Source organism: Corvus moneduloides, chromosome 1 (genome assembly GCF_009650955.1).
Source record: "Corvus moneduloides isolate bCorMon1 chromosome 1, bCorMon1.pri, whole genome shotgun sequence".
NCBI lineage: Eukaryota > Metazoa > Chordata > Aves > Passeriformes > Corvidae > Corvus > Corvus moneduloides.
Genome location: NC_045476.1, coordinates 142,572,667 through 142,598,614, shown reverse-complemented (window position 1 = coordinate 142,598,614; position 25,948 = coordinate 142,572,667). Strand labels below are relative to the sequence as shown.

The 25,948-nt window shown below is 41.6% G+C and overlaps 1 protein-coding gene and 1 long non-coding RNA gene across 2 annotated transcripts in view; one reads left to right on the top strand and one right to left on the bottom strand.

The window, feature by feature from the left end:
* Window positions 1–25,948, bottom strand: part of SDC2 (syndecan 2) — a 60,200-nt gene that overhangs the window by 3,735 nt on the left and 30,517 nt on the right. Inside the window, exons 2-3 of the mRNA XM_032129916.1 lie at window positions 8,477–8,588; window positions 641–774 (exon numbers count right to left, since the gene is read on the bottom strand). Of these exons, the coding sequence (XP_031985807.1) occupies window positions 641–774; window positions 8,477–8,588 (246 nt within the window). The remainder of the gene's footprint in view (window positions 1–640; window positions 775–8,476; window positions 8,589–25,948) is intronic.
* Window positions 704–25,948, top strand: LOC116453933. Its single transcript, XR_004243970.1, has 3 exons — window positions 704–797; window positions 10,816–10,823; window positions 25,937–25,948. It is a non-coding gene; the product is annotated as an uncharacterized LOC116453933 (long non-coding RNA).

The following is a 25,948-nucleotide window of genomic DNA, read 5'->3' as shown; positions in this document are numbered from 1 at the left end:
TAGACATTGTAATTGGATCTATCTGTCGTCACAATGTCAGAATGAAAAACACTGCCTGTAAGTTTAAAACCTCCAAAAGTACATTTAGCGAACCAGCGCTGTTAATATTGCCTGTATTTATCAGAATAACAGCCTCTGAATGAAGTAACAACTCTGAAATTGACACATCAGACATGTTATATGCAGAGAACACCTTTGAGGGTAACCTAGACAGTATTATCTATGGTGGTAGAAGGAAATACTAAAATACTGAACGGAATCTGTCGAGTTTTCAAACTACAGCCAAACCGTACAGCATTCTCCTTTGAGAAGGGAAGTTTCACACAGAATTTTTGAGTAACTCTTTGAGAAATGTAAAAAAGGTGCACCTCAAACTCAAAGATATCTTGAGAGACTGTCTGGTGTATCATGATACATTCTTACTTTGCATCTCTCTTTTCTTTCATGTGAAATCCAGATGTTCCCATACAGACTTTCTAGTGGGAATGAAAACAAACAGCTCTGTAGTCACTTACCACACTGTAGTAGTAAGTAAAGTTTGGGGGTGCTTTTTAATCCATATAAATAGGAGACTTAACATCAAGCCATCAAGAGTGTACAGTGGAACCATTTTAAATGGTGTTGCTCTCCAGCCACGCACCTTTGTTTGTGCAGGCACCTTGGTCTGCATTTTCACTGTGGTGGTCTCGGCCCTGGATGCATCACTAGTTGTCGGTAACTTTGGAAGTGTTCTGGATGTTGTTATCACTGCACTATCCTCATCTTCTTCGGCACCTGGAGACAAAATGTAACACTTCGTTGACCTGTGAAACTCCTCCAGACCAACTCATTCTTTATTATGACACCAAGGTAGAGGTGCTTGCACAGCCCACCCTAGGCAAGGTGCCTAGATGACAATGCCTGCTAAGATAGAGATATGAGTGCAAACAGTGTGCCCAAACTGTCAGAGGGATACTTGCCCCAAGTGACCCCAGGAAAAAGGAAGGGAGTGCATCAGCTGGAATAAGTAGCAACCAAGAAATTACCACGATACTTTTCAAATAGAAGAACCCATCCTGAAAAGAGGTAAGAAATAAGCTTTAACACTTGTAATAGGGGCAGAAAGTCTAGAGTGAAAGCAGCAGCCATCAGGCCTGGGTGACATGGGCAGACTCCAGTGCCATGGGGTCTGATGAGGTCCCATGGCATCAGGGGCTCTGCTGGAGCTTGGCAGTGCCATCCCCCACCCTGGGGTACCCCCAGCAGCTACTTCCAGCTTCCCCAGAGCCACTATGGGGACCCCGGAACCCACACCCTGGGGTGCAGGGTCTCCTCCTGGGGGTGGCAGGAGGTGGTGGTGGTGGGGGCCCAGGCTTATATGGGGGTACCCAAGTCCCCTACAGCAAGGGTGTGTGGACAGATGGTCCTGTACACTCAGATGAGGGGAGCTTATACACCCATGGCCTGTGAGATGGGTGTCTGTGTTGATGTGGCACACACTGGATCAGTTACAGAAAGTGATTTACATATTTATAGTTGCTTGTTACCATTTTATAACTGGCAGATATTGTGGTTGTCTGTTGCACTGTTGATATTAAGCCTAAAAGTATAGCTCAGTGATTGCTAGTTAATTACATACCATAAATAAATCAATACACTTCTTTATCTTTACTTAAACCATATGAACTGAACAGTTTTTGCCTGTCACATACTGCTTCAACAACAACATTTCTCCTCTACAGCATATCTGTTGAACTCGAAAAAACTAAGCAATTTCTATCTATAGGAAGATTATTATTTCTGTTTCAGTCACTAGGAACTCACATGGTTTTAAACTCCACATAATTCAGAAGCCGTTTTCTTTTGAAATGAGTAAGAGGACAAAAAATTCCCTAAAGATTACCTTAAATTTAATTTCCTCCACATTCAAAGCCCTGCTGGAGTATGAAGGCCCCTTTAGAATATGGTAATGGGCATGTCTAACAAATACCCTTTAGTGATAGTGAAAGGAAGAAGACACAGGAAAGAGACTAAATTATTAGCAAGGCCTGAAAGAGGAAAAAAGAATTGACCCATTCTTGGACCACTCCTTAGGAATCTCAACATGTTCTGCTCATTACAGGCACTGGTTACCCAAGTAACTCTCGGGTAATAAATCTAGCAAATGTGCATAAGAGTAGTTCCTAACAAATAAAACGCTCCTACAACAGAATAGTATGACTCACTCATTCCAAACTGATTTTTTAGTTTGTTTTTTTAAAGAAAGCAGGCTGAAAATATGAGCACAGTATGTTTTGAAGTCATGATCAAGAATTACGTACATTTGGCATTTAAAGGAGGGACATTAACAAGACAGCAACAAAAAACAACCTCTGATTGGTAGAAAATAAAATTCAGAATCATTAAAAAAAGTACTACATTAAAGATACTGGCACAGAATAATACTGAGAAAAAAAACTTTCAGAGATACTGAATTTACAGCATAACCTCTATACTGAAGACCTCACAACAAGAATCAGGTATTTTCCTGAAATGCTACTCAAAGATCAAAAAAATAAACATCCTGCTTCAGAACAGAGGTGAGGAAAGGCATCCAACAGGAAAATTTTTCTGGCTTTGACTCAAGAGTTTTCTTTGAGAAGTAATGGCCCCCTGGATAGCTCAGAGTTCTTCCTTCCAGTACTTTACCTTCCAGAGTTCCTCCGTATTACACAAAGCTTTCACAGCCAAGGAAATTAAAACTGATGATCAGATTAGAGATCTGATAAAACACACCTTGAGAAATGTATTTTCTTCTTTTTATGAAATGAAAAGTCCCACTTAATCACAACTGTTCCTCCAAATCCTTAAATGCCACCTTTGCTTCAGGCAATAGTTGTGTCTGCCACATAAAATGGAGAGCATTACAGTCTGAACCTCTTTGGCTAAGGAGGATGCAGATCCATGTTCTCTCAACAAATGGGTGACTAATCTAACCCCTGGACTAGTCACTAGATTTGCACCAAAGGTACCCAACTCTTCTTCCATATAGCCTTAGGGGAATCCTGACAATCACCAAAACACTGAAGCAACTATCATTTAGGCCAGATTCGGGTACAGGCTCAGACACATCCCCATGGTTCCTGCTTTCTAATTAGCTTTATCTAAACAGGTCTCTGCTTGGCATGGAGTAGATCTAAACAAGGGGAAGACACTTACCTTGCTAAACTGACAGCAGTATTTTTGGAATTAACTGTAAATAGTGAGAGACCAAAAAAACCACTCACTAGTCCTCTCCAGAACACAGCAATAGCATTTTACATAGTTCCCTAAACACACATTTACATCATGTTCCCTAAAAAGCACAAATAAGAGCATCACCAAATCCAAGTAAGATTGGAAAGGAAAAGCCTGCAGTGTCATGAGCATAACTTCTAAGTAGGTTGTTAAGAGGAATACTGTGAAACTGTTGGAGTACAAGATTGTTGCAGAAGATTGAGTACAAGTGTTGATTTCTTCCTCTGGAAAATATCACTATTCCTATAGCTGGTTTCTGGATTGGGTCAGCTTGGGTCATGGTGCTGGGTATTCACTGCCTTGAGTCCCTCTTATTGAGGGCACCACAAAAACCCTGCAGTAATTAAACCCATAGCCATCTCTGTGGTAGAGCTGAAAGCTCTTGACCATCACTTGCATCTTTTATCCACTGTAACTTCTTCAGGACATCCAATTGCTGTCTTCAGAGTGGTCGAAATAGCTCTAAATGCTGCCGTAGTATTGGAAATATCTAATATAACCCTCAGCGATGTGTCTATTAGCCACCCTTGGATGACAGGAATGTGAATACTCCTTAACACTCTTAGTGCTAGAGGAAACTTGTCAGGAAATCAAGATTGTGCCACCTTAAATTACTGCACAGAAAGCAGAAATTACTGTATAGATAGTAATATTTTTTGTAAAAAAAAAAAGCCCACAGTAGTTAGCACTCTTACTTGCAAAGCAGCCAGTGATTAACACTTCCTACCAAAAAAATCCAATCATTTCACCCTATCTTTTGGCATCTTATTTGTCTGCTGTTGCACATCACACTCAGAGTACCACCACACAAGCAAATTTGTGCCAAGGTGGGCACACACAACCACCATCTCTTTCATACCTTCCATCTCTATCAGCAACATGACACACATTTCTAGCTGACTTATCTTGCCTCCATTCACTGAAAAGTCCCCAATGCAACCCTTAATCAACACAGTGTCAGGCTCCCAGAGATGACACTGTAAACATAATTCTGTGCCCTGCCAGGGAACTGCAACTGAAATAAATGGAGACAGTGCAAGGATGTCACATCTCTGATAGCTCTCACACAAGGAAGAAAAAAAAAACAAAACCAACAAAACTTGAAGAAGGATTAAAAGGCATAGTTCTAACTATGCTGAAGTTTAAGATTCTGTCCAGCACATCAAAAACACACTTTTCAAATAGTATCACTGTAGATTTTTATGTCAAGGACCTGGAGAACCAGGCAGTCAATGTCATGAAGCATGCTTGGGGCTGGTTTAGCAGGTGGACAGAAGTTCTTGCTCCAAGACAATCTGAAAGGCACTTATGAGTGAGACCATAGCAAATGGAAAGTGAATCCTTGCTGTGTTGCCTGTCACCTGCAGGGGAAGCACACCAGGAGAGGTGTGCATGCCAGGCACGCTGCCCTACGGGCCAGGAGCACCCAGTGTCGGCCCTGGACCTGTGCTGGCTCCTGTGCAGCACCCGGGAGAGCGCCCGTGCCCCCCAGCTTCCTCAGCCCCAGGACCACGACACACAGCGCCCTGGCCACGCCACCCCCAGCCGCAGGACTCCCAAACTGGCTGCTGGCCTTGGAGTGTAATGTCAGCTTCCCTCTCAGTCATGAGCCAAAGCAGATCTGCTCTTGTGTTTCTTGAAGAAGCTCCGACCCCCCTACCACAGCTTTTGTCCAAGAAGAGTCCCCAGACACAGTGTCAGAATACACAGAGTTCATCCTGAGCCAATGTTCTCAACTCAAGCTGCTATCAACTGAGAAATGTTAGGCTCGGGAAGAGAAGAAGGGGAAGGAAAAATTTGCATGATTTTATGATCTATATTAGCATGAGTATTTTTAGAGAAGACACAAGAACAAGACAGACAGTTTTCCAAAGAACTCACAGATAAATCTGACAAAGATGGTATCTTTCCTTAACACAATGGGTAGTCATGCTGCTTAGCAGCTACTTTCACTGATCTCCAAGAACAAGGCTCTATTAAAATCTTTTATGCCAGATGAAAAAGTAGCAATAATTATAAAAGCATTTCAAGTTGTATATAGGCTGGAAAACTATTTTTTACTTTTTATTATTATGCTATATAAAACACCAATGCTAAAGAAGTGATGATAGACTGAAGCATCTCCTCTGAGATGGAGACTATGAGAAGGAAACAATGGACTAATTGAATCTCTACAGATATTCTACTGTTGATATACAAGAATCAGGAGGCAGGCATGGCTCCTCTGTAAACTGTTGACCTGTGGATTCAGATTCAACACTTGGGCAAATGCACAACAGTAGTTGAATGTATGCAAAGAAAAAAGAGGCTATGAAGGGAAAGAAAAGAAAAAAACAGAACACCTTTGCTACTCCTTACAAAAAGCCCTCAGCCAATTTCTAGTTTGAAATGTGTCATGTCTACAGTGACACTTGTCCATGTTAATGCTACTTGAAGACCTACAAGGGCATTAATGGTGGTGCTGGCAATTCCTGTTTATCTCCATAGGCCTGGTGGCAGCTAACAATTTTCACAGCAAGGAAAGGAGTCAGCAGTGTTGTCATCCTGGATCTGTTTGCTTGGACTACATGTGCTACAAAGCAAGAAAACCACTCTTGAGTGGGAAGGCTCTTCCTGCTAGAAACATTACATTACATCACTGAGTATCAAGTAGAGAGAGAGAGACTGAACATATATGAGAAACATCAATCAATGGTGTATCTGCAGGACTCTTTCAACATAAAACAGAGAGCAGTAAGTATAGGAGGAGGAGGATAGAAAGGATGCTACTTTCTTTCCCTGAAGACTTTTTGCTTTGCTTAAAAATATTAGATCTGGGTACTGTCACATGAGCTCTCTGCGGGGGCACCAAGCTTGTCTGCAATGAGAATTTCCCTGTTTGCTTTTAGGAAACAAACAGAGATTGCCAGAGACAGCAGAAGTGCACTCCAACTTTCACCCATAGCTCAAGGCTGAGCACAGGAAAATAAAGAAGAGAAAGACAAGGTGTTACTGTTGAAGTCTAGAGGTAGTCTAGACTTCGGTCTTTTTGGCTCCACTTTTACCACAGAATTAAAGAATTGTTAGGCTTGGAAAGGATCTCTGGAGATCATCCAATCCAACCCCTCTGCCAAGGCAGAGTCACCTAGAGTAGGTCACAAAGGAATGTGTCCATGTGGGATTTGAACGTCCCAAAGGCACACTCTACAACCTCCCAGGACAGCCTGTGCCAGTGCTCTGCTTCCCTCAGTGTAAAGGAGTTCTTCCTTCTATTGAGGTGGAACTTCTTGTGTTTTAGTTTATGGTCATTGCCCCTTGTCCTGTCACTGGGCACCACTGAAAAGAGCTGGTGAAAAGGCACCATCTTCTCGGCACCTGCCTTTGAGGTATTTACAGGTGTTGATGAGATCCCCTCTCAGTCTTCTCTAAACAGGTGCAGCTCCTGCAGTCTCTCCTCATAAAAGATGCTCCAGACACCTCATCATCTTTGTGCCCCTCTCCTGCCCCTCTCCAGCAGCTCCTTGTCTTTTCCTGAACTGAGGAACACATAACTGGACACAGCTCTCCAAATGTGGCCTCACTAGGGCTGAACAGAGGGGCAAGATCACCTCCCTCAATCTGCTGGCCACACTTTTCCCGATGCACCCCAGGAGAACACCGGCCCTCCTGGCCACAAGGCACTGCTCGCTCATGGTCAGCTTCTCATCCACCAAGACTCCCTGATCCTTCTCTGCAGAGCTGGGTCAATCCCCAGCCTGTGCTGGTACTTGGGGTTATTCCTCCCCAGGCGCAGGATCCTACAGTTCCTTTGTTGAACCTTGGGTTAACAAAATCTGAAGCCAGTTCTTGTGCTGCTTTTCCACTTCAAAAGCAGGTCTGAATTTTTTATCTTCCGTATTAGAAACAGTCAACACCACAGAGGGATGGAAAAAAACTACACCAGACTGTTCTTCATACAACTATTTATTGTCAACCTACTTCCTTTCCTGAAGCTTACAAAGTCACCAGCATCTGAAGACATGACAGAATGGGATGCTGACTGAAAGCACATTTTTCCTGGAGATCAGAATATCCCTTAGACAGTCCTGGGAACTGAATAAAATCACCAATTCACTAATATTTTTTTTTCAAATGAAATATTAAATTTCTCCTCAAACAAGTCTCCATCAAGGAGGTCCAGTTAAGCCTCTCATCACACTGGAATGTCGAATTGCCCTGAATGATGATGGGTCTAGATTTGCCTGGCAGCACAATTAGATGTCTGCAGACCTTATTTTAACATAGCTTTCAATCACCAGAAGAAAAGAAAAACGAAAATCCATCCGAAAAATCTGAAGTGTGCCTTACAGGTAACACAGACAAGGCACTAGAAGCAGGGCTTATCCTTTAAAAGTACACAAATTATATATAAGCATCGAAAGACATATTAAAAGAAAGTACAATAACAAACATGTAAGTAACACACTTGGAAAATAAATGGGATTTCCACAACAGCTCAGCAAATATAACAATAAGGAAATGTCTTTTCCAGAGCGACCATAAAATCCTGCACTTAGCTTTTAATATTTGGAGTCTCCAAGCTAGTCTAGAAGATACTCATCGAAGAAACGTTCTAAGAGAAATGATTAATGAGCTCTCACTGACACTTTTTTTGAAAAATTTTGAGCTAGCTACATGTCTCTAATGAGTGTTTAAGTCTGAGAACTCAGTATGTTGTATTTAAGAATGTCTTTACTCACTATATGGATGTAATTTCCTCAGAGAAAACTCACGGTTTTGGCAGTATCTAGATTTCCAAATGTAAAAGAACAACAACAAAAGAGGAATGGACACCATGTTTACGTGAACCTGACTGCATATAAGAGAAAATAAGATTGCTGCTGCTATGTTTTCTTACGGAGTGCTAAATTAGCATTATGTCATGGGAGAACTAAGCCTTCTCTAATCCTTATGTCTAAACTCCAGGGAGATCTACACAGAAATCAGAAGGAAAGGAGAGAGCCAGCAGAGAGAAAATAATGCAGTGAAATGATGCAACTAAGGAGTAAGAGAAAAGAGCAGAAAGTTAATACTTAAAACCTGGCCCACAGGGGTGCCCAGTGCTCTGTAAAATAGCAAAGCACTCAGGACATTCACTGAAAGTATCATCTCCAGCTTATAAAGCAAAACTGCACAGATTTCCCTCAAATAATTGCATTACTTCTTACACTTTTGAAAATCAATTTGTGACATGGTGTCTCACCTGAACCCGACCCAGAAGAATAATCATCATCATCAATTGGATAGACGCCTGATGCTTCTTCAACAGAGCTGTTGTCAAGGTATAAATCTTTATCAGAGGTCAAATCTGTTCTCTGGAAAACAGATAAGAGGGAATGGTTAAAAGGATAACAGTTCTCCAGCACAGCAGTCTCTTCATCTTCACTTCTATTTTCTAAGTTGATGGTGGCACACTGAAGTTTGTACTTTCAGTTTATGCCACACATTCATCTAAGCTGTTAAAGAAATTTGTAAAAATTACAGCATTACCAAAAAAAAAAAAAAACTTCCAAGGCTGCACAATGAAAACCACACTTCATCTCATTAAATGCATGAATGAATAAATAGGATTTGCAAATATACTCTGCAGAGCTTCTGCAACAAGAAGCAAATCACAGGACTGAAGCCCTCTGTCAGGATCTCAAATATACAAATGTATAGGTTGACACATGAAGTCTGTTCATTTGATCTCAGATGAGAAGGAACAAAAGCATGTATCAAAAACTATCTCAGAGGTTAATCAAGCCAAACCTCATTAAACTCTCTAGTAGTTAGAATGAACAACTGGGACTACAGAATACAAATGTTTCTAAGACAGTGCTATTGATTAAGGATTATGACATTTCCAGCCAGATAAAACAGCATTATGCTCCAATTCTTAAATGAATACATCTCTCCTAAAATTTAGCTGCATCTTCAACAGGCATCAGACCATCACCACATTTCTATGTCTGCAAGTATTTCACCACTAAAGAGAGATTCTGTTAAAACGAGTTCAAAATAGAACAAGGTATCAGTCACCTTTTAAGTTGACAATTCAGGCTTAGGAAGACTAGGAATTTTATTCCTCCACCTCGGCTTCCGGTTTCTTAACAGAGAATAAACTTCCTTAGGAGAGCCAGGTATCTTGGATGGCTGAGAAGGTACCTGCCACTACAACTCCTATTACTTTAACCAGCACTTCTGTCTATGCCTGTTTGTCATGACTTTTTGAAGAAAATACAACAGTTATAAATGGACTTTTAAGTAAAAAAAAACCTAAATGCCAAAACGCTGTACCAAAATTCATCTATTCAGGATCTCATATAAGCACTCAATCCTGCTGCTTTGAGTCCCAAAGGTTTCCAACTTACTTATTACTGCATGGCACTGACTGCCCCTTTCATTCCATCCAGCATTCACTGTAGCTTTCCTAAAGGAGTACCGAACTGTGAATGGGTTAACTCCTATATGCAAAGACTCACATCTAACTTTACAAGGTAACTTTTTTCCCCAGGTCTAAAATAATTGTTGAAGACATTTGCGATTTCTTTTTAGGATTTTTTTTGGCAACAAATTCCTGTTTAAAGCCTCTTCACAGCAAGACACTGTTCTTCAAGTTGATCTACAGTAAAAAATTATTCTTTATGAAAAGCAGAAAGGCCATCCTGATTATTAGTGTATTTCACAATAAAAGATCTTTGCATGGGGGGTACCTAATACTTCTCTGAACAGCTCTGAACTAAAATAGTATTACCCCAATTTTCTTCTATAGAGGAAAAGAAAACCAACATGATTCTTGGTCAAAGTCTACTCCTACTATGGCCACTCTTATGTGTGGGGTATGGGGGGGGAAGCATCCTGTTGTTAAGATAAGCTTACAAACACCTGCTCTGATCTGCTGCTGTTAGTTCACATGGTCTGCCTGGAACTGGCTGCAGTCCAAAGCAGAAATTCAAGATGATGTCTGGTCACTATCAAACAACTTAATTCTTTTAAAAGATGTCTCCAAAGGAAGTATTGAAGTACCTTAGTATGTGTATACATGGTATTGCAATTAAGACACAGCTGAGACTGTTTCCGTATAGGAAAACAACTCCCTGTCACAGGACAAATATCCTGCTCTTGATCCAGCTGCCACAATGGACCAAGCCACTTCACCCTATTTCACTTTCAGACACAATCATAGTACAAAACAGACCACTCCTCAATATCAGGCAGGAAAAAACAAAACATTTTAAAAAGGAAATGCAGGTGGTTGGCCATGAGTATAGAAAAGGCATACAATACTCAAAAGGTATCAGAGGCAGTGAATGTTACCCAATGCTAAGTTGGGAAAAAAAGTTGAAGACCTACATGTAAGGAATTTCCCAACAATGGAAGTTGCTTTTGGCAAGAGGTGAGAAACAGCCTGAGTTTGCAAAAGTAGGAAATGAAAACCAGTCTTCATGAGAATAGAAGCATCATACAGCCATGCCCAGAATTTTTAGTGTTCAGTAAAAATATGAACTTATCAATAAATTTATTCCCTAGACCATTTCCAACCTCTGTCTATATCAGAAGCAAACTTAGTAGGATTCAAAAACCAAACAAAACACTTGCTTCTCCTGCCCCCCTCAAAACAACCACCCTGCTCTCTTCCTCTTTTCAGCCTCACAGAACTCAGAGAAGACAGAAATGACTCATGACAGTTCTTCTAACGATTCAGTTTCTGTAAGACAGATGAGCAGCTAACCCAACCCAGCCCAAGTTGCAAGTGCCTGGTCAGCCAGGCTCCCCACCATCATATTCACTCCTTTTCTTTCGATGAATTATGTCTCTTCAGCTGCCAAAAGCTTTTATTTCTCACTATGCCGAGATGTTCTTAGGATTTAAACTAGCTGAACACAGAGGAACAGAAATGGAAGAGAAGCCGAGTAGCTTTCAGCAGGAATTTGAGCATCTGTTGTATTTTATTCTGGGGATGCAAAGAATACAATGTGAAACATTACTTAATATCTAGTATTGTGGATGGCACATTATCATCAGAATGAGCAAACTATTCCCCACAGTCTTATAGAACCAGTACAATATTTACTATAGGGAGAAATACACGGTACAGTAAATTTCAAATGCATTCAGATCAGACATCAAGCTCCACCTGAGGAATATGCTTTGCAGTCTCTCTGACCAGAGCCCCTTGCCTCAGTTCAGCCTGTTTCAGTACAAATGATTCTCATCTGGTGAAACTCGGCAGGACACAAGCACCCTCTCAAATCAAAGGCAAAGGAAGCATATTCTAGCTTAAAAATCTCAAAGCATCTGCATAGATAAATGCATTCATTGCACTGTCTTTGCAAGCTGGCTAGTAGACTCGGGGTAGAAGCACCCCCTCTATACCCACAGCTTGCCCCTTTTATCCCAGTTGCTCAGAAACACATAGATGCCTTAGGCCACTTGGAATGAAAACTGCTTTAAGGCTCAGAATAAAAAGAAAAGCCCAACAGTTAACAAAAAACCCCACAGCCATTAAAAATAATTCTGTGAAGATTAAGCTTAAAAAAATGAGAGAAAAACAATGAAAATAAAAAGAATATTTTATGGTGTTTAGGTCAGTACCAAGCACTGAAGCCACGCTTTACAATTTTATGCTCTGCTATGTTAAAATAAACTTGATTTAGTATTTGCTCTAGAAATGTTTTCTTGCTTGTCAGCTGGGAATCCATGGGGGTCCATGGACTACTTCCAGGATGTTCACAAAAGACAAGTTGGAAAAACAAATCTGTTGTCAGTATGCTTGGACACAGAAAGGTCTGTACTAGCATGTCAATATATTTAGGAGGAAAAATAAAAAAAGTTTGCAAATTCTAGATCCATAAAACTATTTTTAGGTATTATGAAGGCCAAATATTTAAGTGACTACTTCCTGTGGCTAACAATTGAAACGAGAGTACTCATGTCACTTTTATGTAACAGCCTTATTTTCAGACCTATTAAAATGGCAGGAACACCAGGCAAGGATGTCTCTCTTATCAGCCCTTTAATCTGGCCCTGAAGCCACAAAAACTGCTTGTTACCTCTTGACAGAGATTGCATTCTCGTCCATCATTGTTATCCCACTTACATTTTTATTCCAAGAATATAATGCTGCAAAATCCTGTGACCTAAATACTTCACATGCTACATGCCAATGGTCACTGATTCCTGCCTGGTTATTGACTACACTGGCATAAATCTAAATCTCATGGAAGCAGTGTAGATTAGCACTCATTAAGTACTAGATAAAAGACATTTCCCTACCAACAGTATGTTGAATTTGAAATCTCAGTGTCTTTATTTTACTAAATCTTACATTTAAAGTAATTTGTTTTTTGTTTAATGAACTGGGATCATCCAGGACATATTAAAAAAAAAAAATGCCCAAACCCCACATTTTGACACTGAGAGAGGAAACAAAACAAAAAAACCCCTTTTTCCTGTCCCATCATCTCATGAAACACCTAAGTCATCCATCAAAATTACAATGACAAAAACTGAAAACAGACAATGGGAGGCTTGGGAATGGATAGCGCATTTCATTAGAAAAAAATACAAAGTGTCCTGTCATAGCCATTCTCTTTCCTAGTTCTGCTGTTACTGTCAGTCCTCCCATTCCATGGGAGTGATTTTGGAGTAAGACACTGAAGACTTTTATGCCATGTGGATGAAGCCAAGAACATTGCTGGTGCGAGCAGCAATGAAGGAGTAATGTCTACCATGGCTGTAGTGACTGCTGAAACTCAGACACGAGCAACGAGTAGCTGACACGTGGAAAGAAACACTTTATTATCTACAGATGAACTCAAATTTTTGTTCTCTGTCTTTGGGTATATGCACGGGACAGCGAATCTGAGGTTTGCAGCTGTGTTACTAATGATACTTTGCCTCCCTTTTTCCCCCGATGGAATTCTTTTAGATGCAACCCATTTAGTATGCAGAGAACCAGAGACTAATATTTTAAGAGTGATGTTATATTACAAATATCTAAGCCAGAAGCCTCTGAAAATTTGCAAGCATTACAGCTGATGATTAGGCAGAGATCTTCCATGTAAAAAGGAGAAAGAAAACAGATTTTCTCACGCGCTCAGCTGGTGAGTCTGAGTTCACTAGAGTGCTGTACTCTTCACATACACTATATTTTTGGAAAGCTAACTATGTGAACGCATTCATCTAAAGCCTGAGAGCCATCACAGAGGTTCTCACTGAAGGCTGGAGAAAAGGCAGTTGTGTGAAGAAGCTGTGTTTCCCTCTAGGCTTCCTGCAAAAGGAACTATGATCTGCCACGCTACAGGATTTAGTCCTAACAAACCTCAGCATTGCTGACCTTGAAGCTGGCAGGTGTCCTCCTACTGTTGTTCGCCAGTTCTTTGCTTTCCCTCATCACACTAGGAAAGGTCAAAGTGTTTGTTAACCTTGTCCAGGAATGAGAGGCATGATTTTAAACAAAAAAAATGAAGTACAAAACCTGAAAATCAGATTTCCACTTCAAAGCACCATGTTTTCCCAGAGAAAAATGCCAACCAGAAGAGCATCCATTTTCCATTTCTCATCGTGTTACTGGTTCTCAGAGATGAGCCTCCACTGGCTCCTTCAGTCTGCAATTTCCTATGCTGCCCACATGTATCCAGCTACAAACATGTAATTTTGACAGAGGATTTCATGTTACAAGGTATGTTTACCACTACTTGTCTTAGTACAGCTGTCTGCCTGTCCTTTCACTGATACGCCCTACGTCTGGCCACAGTAGAAAAGGAGGGAAGTAGTCTCCATTATTTCCTTTCAAGGTGACATTGCCCACTTTTAAGTACTCACAGGACAAAGTCTTCCCAGCAAACCCCACCTCAGGTGCACTATGCCAACCACGGTGGTGCCTTCAGCGTAAGTGCTGGTGGGAGGTATGGCTGTGGGATTTTCTGGGAAGTAAGATGGTAATAATTGGTGACATCATTCAAGCAAAACACTCTAAGGACTACCCATTTTCTTCCTTAGAGACACCATCCTGCTTGCACAATGCTGATATTAGTGGAGCAGGTACCAGCTGCAGGAGAGCTGCCCTGCACCACAGTCTGGGTCACTGATCACAGCCAAAATATCCTTCCCATAATGACAGGCCCCAGATTCAATTTTGCAAGTTTGAGAGCAAGGGTTTTATACAGAAGATAGTATCTGTATTGCTCATTTACCCCAAATCATTCTGACAGTTACCATCTCCCAATTTTATCTCAAAATGGCTTAAAACCCTCACCGATCCTTGTGCCCATCTGCATGCCCAATGTGAAACCAGCCTTGTGACAGGAACTGCCTGGACTGAATTGCAAGAGCCACCACCACCTCCTCCACTGCTGCCTTTGGCCAATTAAATAACAAGCCTTGACTGCTGTGACTCATTCTGGACAGCTCGTTTCCACAGGTATTTTTAAAATCTTAGAGGACATTTGCTGCCCTTCCTCACCTAAGAGCAAACTGGCTTTGCATGGGCGTCCCTACTAGTGTAGTGTTTGCCTCTAGGGGTGGCAGTGTGGGTTGTTGTGGGACAGCAGTGGCGCTGCCATCCTGTGTGGTGCAGAGAGGAGCCGCTACTGCGGCTCGAGCACCTGCCAGAAAGATTATTCACGCTCCTTGTACCTCATGTATAACTTCCTGATCCTGCACAAAACTATAGCTTTAGGCCTCCAATCTCTCATGACAGATAAAGAAAGGGTTTGACCGCTCGTGGCTGTTGAAGAAAGGCAGAGAGCCCAAAATAAACACAAGTACTGCAAACTGCTTCTACTACTGCTGGTGTTCAACAATAGAGAAGTCTACCAAAAGAGCTGATTTACAGAGATTGCCTCATGTCAGAGCCAAGAGTCTAAATATGCTGGCTTTTAGGATGCATACAATCTGTTATGCCAGACTAATTACCAAAACAGAGGCATATTTGACAGGGACAGCATTAATAAAACAACTCTTGCTGGTGTCAGGCATTTCAGCAGTCGATGTCATGGCTCACACTGAAAAAAAAAATACACCACATCCAAGGAGACACCAACAAGCCACCACCACGTTAGTTACTTTTCACTTATGGCCACACACCGAAGAAATTACAGTGCTGCAGTTGATAGGTTTAAGTTCACACTCTTCACAAAGCCACAGAATCTCATGTGCCTGTTTTCTAACAGTCATCTGTGCCTTTAGAAATATTCCCTAATGTGCAATTACATGCCGTATGGTACACTGCATGATAACAGAACTTAAAATGGTAACAGGAAAGCTTGTTTAACCTTAACTGAAAAATGTTTTTCTTCCCATTATGAAGACTCACAGATCTGTTTAGTAGGTCTTTGGCCTGCTTACAGCTTTGGAGCTGAAGCTTGTCCTATCTTGAGGAGAAAGATAAACGTCCTCTAAAGTTCTGGCCTGGTTGTGATGAATTCCAATGGGAAAAGCCTCTATCTTTCCACTTATTTTCACAGTGTCTGATTTCCAGCTGTGTATAATTTACCTACTAAGTGCACAAAGAGACCAAACTTTAGTCCTTATCCAGAAATTGTCTTGCCCATGGTGGGACAGAGGTTGCTGTATGAAGATACAGGAGGGAGATAAGCAAGCATGGCAGCAAGACAAGGCAGAGCTTTCTGTCCTTACACACGAGTACCAACAGCATCACCGGTGATGAAGGACAGATCCAATGACTTCCTCCACAGTCTCCACATCAGTTACCTTACAGCCTCCCAATGCTATTAAATTAGGCTCAAGCTCATGAGTAGTGTTAAAGGACTGCTAGCTGAATGAGACCATAGTCATGCCACTCCAAAGATACATTCATCATCTACCCTGAGGAAGTTACCTGTATCTTCATTCAGTTATAATAATTTTCTGCAAAAACCAACCTTTACCTCTGTGGATCTTTGCCACCACTATAGTACAGTGAAGAGCAGTTCTACACGGGCTACAGCCTAGGACCAAGAGATCTTCCTAATTCCACGACCACATAAAATTTACTCCCATCTTCAAAATGGTTACTTAGAAATTATAGAGGGGCCCACCAAATCTGATGTCAGCTGAGTCAAACAGTACTGCTGTGCCGCTTATGTGAACCCCTCAGCTTGATGTTCTCTAACTCCACACCAAATGGTCTTTTCTTGTATGTGAAACTCAGAAATGAACACTGCAGTTGTCTCCTTCACCTTGAAAACCTCAAGTCTGCTTAGCAGTCAATTAGAATACACATCAATTCCCATTTCTCAAGTAGAAGCAGAAGTTTAGTATCAAAGTTTCTCTGGGTCTCCCCAAATTACAAGATTCAAAGCCCTTCCAAGCTTTCATGCCAAGCCATCAATCAATGCAAAGAAAGGTTTATTCTTCAACTCTGTCTTCGACGTAGGCACGATACAACAGAGAAACTATTTTAAAGGGCTACAGCTGGATCAGCTTCCAAAGTGCTACTCCAGACTGAAATATTAAAGGGCAATATACAGGCGAAACAGCATCAAGAAGCCAGCAGCCAGCAATGTGCATCACAGATTGATTTATCTCAATTAGCACAGCAATTTCCTGCACATTTTCCAAGAAGCATCCATCGGTTTCCCTAAAAATAGGATCAAAATCACCATGCAAATTGTTGCCACAGCTCAAAATGGTAATCAGTTTTTTAAGGACACATCACTCCCATGTGCAGACAGGTTAAATTTAAGGCACAGCCATGACTGAGAAGCCAAATGAACTCCTTTGAAAATGCTGAATGAAGAGGTCAGCCTGTCTTTGAATCACCAGTCACAAGTCTGAAAGTAAAAGGAGAAGCAGGTAGCTTTTGGTGTAGAGGTCATAACTGAAGTACCTGCCCCAGTCAGTGCTTTTAAGTCTAATGCATACTGGCTCTTCTACACACACCTCCTCTCTCCTTTCATGCTTTACTGATCCTTTTTGCTAATCAATCAGAAGAACTAACACTTATATTTTCCTCCCTCCTCTTGAGAGTGTGGATGAATGATTAAAGCTGCCAGGGTAACCTCTTTGGCATGCATGCCAATAACTCCCCACCTAATAGCCTTTCCTTTGCCTCACTGCCCTGGCCCACTGGTGATTACTGCAATCCCTTGAAGTGGTCAAATTGCAGGGCAGACCCCATGGAAACCTATGTGGAGTTGTTCTAGTTCATACCAAAGAATAATGTTTTTAATACAGATTGTTCTTTTTAAAACTCTACAAAAGCAGCTGTAATGAATCGTAGTGGGAGCACTGCAAACCTCCACCAGGTTTCAGAATCCCCATATTGATTCCTTTCCAGTCCATGGATTTCAACAAAACAACCCCATGTGAGGAACTGAGTGTCAACTAACACGTAATCATTTAAATTGAGATCTCTTTGCCAGTGGTAGCAGGAATTAGCAATAAACTGTCTCAATCAATTACATTCCTTCTGCATAAACAGGAAAATCACATATAAAACAACTACATTATTATGGTTACATTATGCAGCAATTAAATACTGCTAGCAAATGTTATGCATGGTAACTGAAATTTGTCAGAGATCAGGAGGAATCAACTTCACAGTTTAAGGAGTGAGCATTTCCAGTTCTGTAATGCATAATCTGTTATGCAACAGAGCCTTACTCACTGAACAACAAGGTCTGTGACTATCTTAGTGGACACTCCTGTTTGCCACCTGCAGCCCCCAGCACTCCTGGTAACATCGCACCAAAGCTCCCCACAAGCAGAAAAATGACTACTGGTACACCCACAATCTCCTTGATATTTCTAAAATTGTGCTCAGTTGTAGCAATTAGCTGCAGGAACTTCTCTCCCTCCTACAAACACATGCAGCCTATTTCAGAAGATAAACTCCACTAAATTAAGAGAAATCCTGGATTCTATAGAACTGAGATGAATGCGGGTGGTAGCACATTTATATCCCAGGCTTGCTAGATTCTTAGTTAAGGAAACTAGAGCTCAAATAAGCTGTAAGTATGCTTAAATGAAACACCTTTGCACCAGGGTCCCTCAGTTTCACTGCAACAGAATATGCAGACTGGGCACTCAATAAGAACAATTACTCACCCTTTAAACAAATACATAAAACCCCCCAAATCATCATCTTTATACCACTTTGGGTGCTAGTAGAGAAGATAGTCAGCTCAAAAGCAGTACTGTATAATGATGCAAGATGTAAACTGAACTGCAGTTCAATGTGAATTTTGCATTAGCCAGAACACGCTGGATGTGCTGACTTCTTTCTCCAGTCCAGGAAAACAATCACTTCATTTATTCAGGTAACTACTTCCAACTTGTTAGGTGCTGGAAGCACAGAGGTAGGGAGTTAGTTTGTCCTAGGTCAAAAACACTGGTAAATTCAAAACTTGGTTAAATTAGGCCACAGTCTCTGCTGCCAGACACATAAATGGTATCACTGCTACTCTTTCCACTGGTATACTCTTCTCAGACACTGACAGCAAACACAGACAGCACTGAGACACCAGGTACATCTGTGTGAGATACCTCTTTGTATTCCAGATCCCCACACAGAAAGACAACAAAGATGATTTTATTGCTATTTCCAGGTGTCAACTCATCTCACTGGTTTCCAAGATTAAATTGTTGAATTCAGCACTCTGATCCCATCTTACTTAACTGAATTTTTACTACAAAGGCTTGGTTTTCATATCCTCTTTGATGCCTACAAAGATAAGAAATGAGTTTCCTTCACATGGGATAAAACATCATTCTAATAACTTCCACTATAAAAGCAGTTGAGTGAAATCAGAGATAGGGTGGCCTGTACAGGCTATGTGGCTTCAGAAGCAGTCTTCTGTCTGGTATGCTGCCCTTCAGGCACAACTCCCCTCCTTCCACCAGAGAGAAGGAACTGGTGCCTCCTTCCACCAGGGAGAAGAACTAGTGCAGCACTGACACAAGCACAGCCAAAGACAGCAAACAGGTTGTGCTGGGGAGGACACAGCATCCTGCCAGCAACGCTAGACGAATTCCTAGCCAGCTGGGGATGAGGCAAGAAGGAAGGATTTTCCCTCCTACCCTCCGTCTTTGGCTTTCCTGTCGGTTCTCTGGGGCTCCCAGTGCAGCATCAGACTGGACAAGGGAACCATGGGTACAACTTCTTCTAAAGACATACACAGCCCAGAGCTGCATTCAGAAACTAGATGGATATACTGAGCAGAACCACTAAAAGAGAATTTCAACTACACTATTGGGAATTTCTCCCCACATGGTTGCCCACATCAACTGCACAGCAAGACAAACCAAGGCAGAACCTTGGGGAGGCAGTCTGCTGTGAGCCGCCATACCTGCGCTTCCACACATTGCAACAATTAACAAGCATTCATATTCCTGAGAAGAACCAGCTAACATGTCTGCTCTTAAAAGCCCCCACAAATGTACATGGACATGGAGAGCATCAGGCTAAAACTGCACAGTAAAATGTACTCTAAAATAAAAGGGCTACTCCACAAGCAGTGGAAGGCCTGATGCCAGATTTCCTACACAGGTTCCCCATTCCTGCTTCTTTCCCTTGTGCTACCGCCTCCCTATGAGCTGTGCAGATGGATATGGCAGAATATGGATCAAAAAACTCTGAAGATACGGGAATTTCTCAAAATAAAAAGTTTCAACTGGAATTACATAAGGGACCTCCTTCAAACAGCACATAATTTTTTGGTTTAAAGCATGGTTAAGAAAGCTGTTGGTTTAATTCAAGTTTTAGTTACAACAATCTCTCCCAGTTATCATGAGCAACTACTTTTAATAAAACTGAAATAAGCTTCATATTGATTATCTTCAGCTGATGTTTTAAAAAATAATGCTATATAAAATTAGCACCAAAAGAATTAATACATTCGTAATGAAGGTAGGGATCAATTACACCATATTAGATAAATCGACTTCCCTTGATTCAGTGGAAAGCAAGCCAAGTAAGTTGTTTGACAGCATTTTTAACAGTCATAGATCCAACTGAAGAGTAAAATACAACAAAGACTCCTTAACAGTATTAAGTATCTTCTAACGAAGAACAATTCTTTCTTTCTTGCATTCATACTCTAAATCAGAGTTCTGCTGGAGGGAACAAAGATTTCAGTATTTCTATAGACAAATCTCAAATCTTCCTATAGCTGTCCCAGCACCATCAATACAAGGTTAGCACCACTCTACAATCTTCACTGCCTTATCAACAGTGTAAAGCTTTTAAAAATCTATATGCTTACAAAACCTCCTGGAGCTGCTACACATTGAGGATTTCACAGCATTATTGACCTGGGCAGCCTCTTTATCCTCAGTAAGTTATTTTAAGCAACTTTCTGCCAGCAAGCAAGTCTCTTTGTTAGGCTTTGTCTGTATAATGGCTAAAGCACTGCTTACATACGGCACAAACTGGGAAGCTACTAAGCAGAAACCAGAATGAGGCCTGTGTCAAATTCTCTTTTTATTTCTTGTTTTCCTCCACTTTCCTGATATGCTTCTAATACCCTACAGATCACCGCCCTGCTGCCAGGAATTCTTCCATGCACCTGAGCCACCTCCTGAGAGGGGGCAATGTGAATGCACAGCAGACAAAACAGACTGAATTCATGTATTTTTGGGACCATGTTCTCTAACTTGCACACTTTCTTTTGCCTTGTTTGAACTATATATAGACAGCAGAGAAACAGAATCTGGCAAGTGTATTTACCTACTGAGTGAGAAAATACATCACCTGGCTTGGGAGGTGAGGAAGAGAACAACAAAAAAAGGTAAATTTCTCATACTGCAAACTCAAACCCTGAATACTCTGCTCTATTCTTAAATCCCTTATCAGATAAAGGTCTCCAGCTTGAGGATCAGATTTCTTTGGCATGGTAGGAAAAGCAAATCTCAACCCGATATATATCGGCATACATCAAAAAGCAATCTCATGGTCTTCTGCAGGCTTGTGCCTGGAGGTATCAACAGAGAAGGCCAGTGCTAGCACAGAGATCTTCCCTGGATGTAACTTATGAACACCCTTGTCAAGCAGTCACATCCATGCATCTTCTACTTTTCTACTTACAAAAATATTTATGAGGTGATCCTGTTCGAGGGAGTGGCTCTTGCTTGTACTTTTACTTTGAAGCTTTTTTCGAAAGCTTGTGTGCTCAGTGACCCATACTATCCCTTGGGATACCTACGTTGTTTTAATCCAAGGGCACATCATAAAATCTACTAAACTGACAGCCCAAACAGGCACAGAGAAGATTTAGATTTGATACCAACTTCAGCATCACACTTGATAACTAGACTCTCAGCTGAGGGCCAAGATACACAGTTGAAGCTGCCCAGGGAGAAGGGTAAAAGAGATTTGAACTTTAATCCACGAAGTCTTTGTTAGTGGTATTTTATTTCTGGATATTAGATCAAGTTTCCTATTTCCTTGTTAAACCTGTACCTTGTGGAGAGAATGGAAAGAATGGATGTTTTCTAAGTTATCAATTCTGTAATGCTTGCGAGTACCATAAAAACAGCTTTTAACCAACGTCCTATAGAAGCAACTAATTCAGCACTGACATCTTTCTGCTATTTAACATGCTTAAAGGTTGGCAAAAATAGCAGACACAATGAATAAGTAACCTGTCCACCCTGTGTTATTCTAGATAAAGTGCAGATGTATTCCAATAATCTGCACCTTATTTCCAACAGTTCTGCTCCAAAAATACAGCACATAATCCGCTCCATATAGCTGTCAATCAAATGGACAAATTCCCTTCAGTTTTCACTGCAGATATGTCTAAAGCAAATTCACTTTGCAAGGATATCCCAAGATTAATAACAAAACTTTAATTCAAACCACACATTTTTCTATGCAAGAAATAAAAAAGGTTGCTACACTGATGGCATTAGAAAGCTTCTTGGTTCCTGTTTGCTTCAGGAAAAGGGTCACTCAGCAGTCAGAAATGGAACAAGCAAATAGGGGTTTCATCAGCCTAAGTGTTACGGATCTCAGCTGCTTAACAGACCTGACCTTGCACAAACCTGTTCACCTCCCTGGGTTCTGTGAACTTAAAAAAAAAAAAATCTAAGGACAAAGAGGGAAGGTGTAAAAGCTCTGCTTAGGGAGACCACACAGACCACTGCAAGACAATGCAGAATAGTTTTGCAACATTACTAGCACAAACTTGCATATGTACGTCTAAGAAAACAGAGGTCAAGAACTGCATTTCAAATGACAGCAATGCAACACAAAGCAACATTTTAACGTAAGCATCTATAAAGCTAAAAGCATAGAATGCTCATGTAATGTGATTTTAGAAAAAAAGCGTACAGGAGTGATCAAGAAATACCCTTTCTCAAAGGGCAGGGCATGAACTGCGTAAATCAGGTTTCCTCAAACATATATGAGCAAATTAGATCAAGAAGTTATCAATAAATACAATTCTTCAAACAATAGAAATGGAAGCAGCTTTTTATGGCAAGTCGAGGAAGAACGTAAGGAGCCAATTCCAACATATCACATCATAGAAGGCAGCATTTGATTACTCACTTTGACAAAAGACATCAGAAAAATACTTTCCCATGCCTTTCTAAGGGACAACAACTGAAGAAGGGCAGATGACAACCAAGAAGTCTTTGAGAACTGAGAAGGTGAAGATCGTTTCTGCTTAAAATTAGAGTCATGACTATTCATTCAACTTCATGATGACACAATAAACAAAGACCACTAGGCAGAGGAACAGAATAGTGACCATCATTTGATAAAGCAGAGTCATCAACCCATTTCATTTCTTTAAAAAACGTTGACTCCATACTGGACACATCCCACCAAAACTAATGATACTTGTCCAGTGAAATACATAGCTGCACTTTCCTTGCAGAAAAAATTGTCTTATCAAGATATGCTGACACTTCCCCAGTTTGCTGCGCTGAAACTGTTCACCTCACAGCCTGACAGAGCATGGCCCCCTCTGGAGACCAAAGCCCCAGCCCAGCTCCTGACAGGGACTGTCCTTCCTCCACTAATTACATGTACACACACACAGGCCCAGGCAGCAATTCCCCGGGAAGCCTCTAATGGGCTGGGAGAGCCGATTACTACTGGCTTACAGCTCAGATGTGTGTAGCTGAAAGGTTTAACAAGCCTCCATTTCATTCTTTTAAAGCTAGTTTGAAGGGGGAAAAAATGAATGTATATGAAGAACATCACCAAAAAAAAGTGACATAAACCACAGCGCAAAGTGGTGAGGGAACACCTCAGGTCTTGCTTTCTGGAGTGAGGGCCATGTCAGGAGCCTCGATGCCTCCCAGAAAGGCAGAACTTGCTCTTTATTTTCTCCCCAAACACCATGTCCTTCATGAGGTGGTTTACAATTTTAGAAAGACCAAGCCATGCTCTGCAGGTCTAATATTATCAAAATCTGCTTTGAAGATCACTCCCTTTCCTATGGCAGGCCATGGAGCAGAAAGGAGAGGAAAAGGTCCATCCCACCTGTCCCCTGCCCACGGCATCCGCAGCTACTGGCCGTGGGAATGCTGCTGCTCCTCACATGCACCATCTCAGCAGCCACCGGCTTCAGACAGGCAGCAAACGGCACTGGGAGCCAAAGGCATCCCTCCAGGCAAGCTGCAGCCTGCTTTTACAGAAAAATGCAGCATTTTCTTCATTACTTTTCCAGCAGGGCCAGTTCGAAGTGGCACACCACTTGCATTCAGAGAGAAAAATATTCTCATTTTGTCACCAGAAAGCTGTGGAGAAATTTCCAGCAAGCCATCTCCAGGCACACGCCCCTGGACACTAATTTGTCCCCACTCGCTTTGTGGCAGCTCCAACACATGCCCAGCTAGGCAATGGCCAGCCACAGGGACCTGGTTTTTTGAAACCCCATTTTGGGAGGATGAGAGGGCTGTGTTGTTCCCCTCTCTGTGTTCATTACTGCCACATTTCAGAGGTAACATAAAATGAAAAGCACTTCGAGTTGGGAACAGCCAAAAGCAGTCCTTCAGCACTTGCTGAAAAAAAAGGTGGCACTTAGAGATCTGACCACAAAACCTCAGTACATACAGATTGTATGTTGAGAGATGGGTGCAACAGTACTGCTTTTTTCATCTGTTCTCTTTTTAAATCAATACATGAGATTCAAATTAAGGGATAGTTTAGGATACCTCACACCATTGCTCCATCTTAAAATATCTTAGGAAATTAACTTAATATCCACTATTGATTTATAAGCAAGATATATAGTATCCTATATATCTTAGGATATCCCATTCTCAATTTATAACCAGCCCTATCATCTATAAATTAAAGCTCCTGTCAATGAAAGAGTCACTAAAAGGAGCGAGCTTCTCCCTGACTTTCAAGCCTACTCCACTGAATCACACAGCTGAAGGTTTCCACTTTGCTGGAGAAGGTTGTCATTCATGACAATATATGCAGCAATGAAAGAGCCAAACAGATTAAATGGACATCTGCATTTCCAGTCTGCTATAAAAGAGGTTTAATGCCAAGCAGTGTTTAAACAGTAAAACTGTCTGCAATTTCTGCTCTATAATCTGTGAGTAATCAATCAGTCTCAATGCTGAGCTTCCATTACTGCTTCTCTGCAAGTAGATGGAATCCAGGGCACATACTTCTTGTTTATACCCCAACACTAAAGAGGAATTAAACACAGCTTCAGTCTGCATTCACAGTGATCCTGGCACACGTCAAGTCTCAGGCTTGTATTTTCAAAGCAAAGCACAGAAAGTACCGTGAAACATCCAGTTATGGCAGCTATTTGGCATTTTACTTCCCCTCTGAATGCACCACTGCAATAAATACCCTGAGGACTTGCCAAAGCAGAGTAACCCATGAGAGTCCTCATCCTCATATTCTCTGAATCCTCAGCACCTCAGAAGAGAGGTGCTCAGAGAAAGCACAGGATGCAGCTGTGGTCCCATGCCGCCAACGGGGTCTGGATGCTCTGGCTGGAAGCCATCTCAAGCAACAGCAGCAAGCTCAACATCTTTCTCAGAATTGTTGCTTGATGTTGTCGTGACTGTGGGATTAAGACTGTGGTGCTGGGGATTCAAACTCTTAATTCTTTTAACAATTTGTGTTCACACATTTTGCTTAACATGTAAGCGTCCCTTGCTCTAGGGAGCTACACAGACACTGCCAGCAAAAGCTGTGCAGATCAGCAGCTGACCTCCCTGCTCAGGAACACTGAAGGTGTTTCCATTTAAGCAGGGGAAGGCCAAGAAGGAGATATGGGCACTCTGATCCAGGTACAGGTTGGAGCGAGGCCAGAGCTAAAGACAGGTAGCTCCCAGAGGCTCAGTGTACCCTGTGACAGGGTCACACCTGGATTACACTGCTTCCTCAGCTGGATGTGAGCAGGCCCAGGCCATGCCTCTTATGCAAGAGAAGGCTTCCAGCGTGGATTAATGCTCAACCTTTCCACGTTCCTTAATTCTGTTGTGCACAGGCTGTTGCAAAGTTCTCTCTGGCATGGTATATAAAGCATGACTAACATCCACCACCTGTTTGTCCCTTTGATACCAAAAAGCTGACACCTTCACCCCTGCCCCAGTGCCAGGCTTCATGTGACAGAGACCCTTGCTTTTTCTGAAGTGGTCAGACAGGTTGTCCCACAAACACCCTAGGTTACACCATTCAATTTAGTGTGGCAAAAGTGAAACAGTTCTCCCTAACAGGGGTATCATCAGTGGTTGAATTCACATGTCTCAGCTGACAACTAGT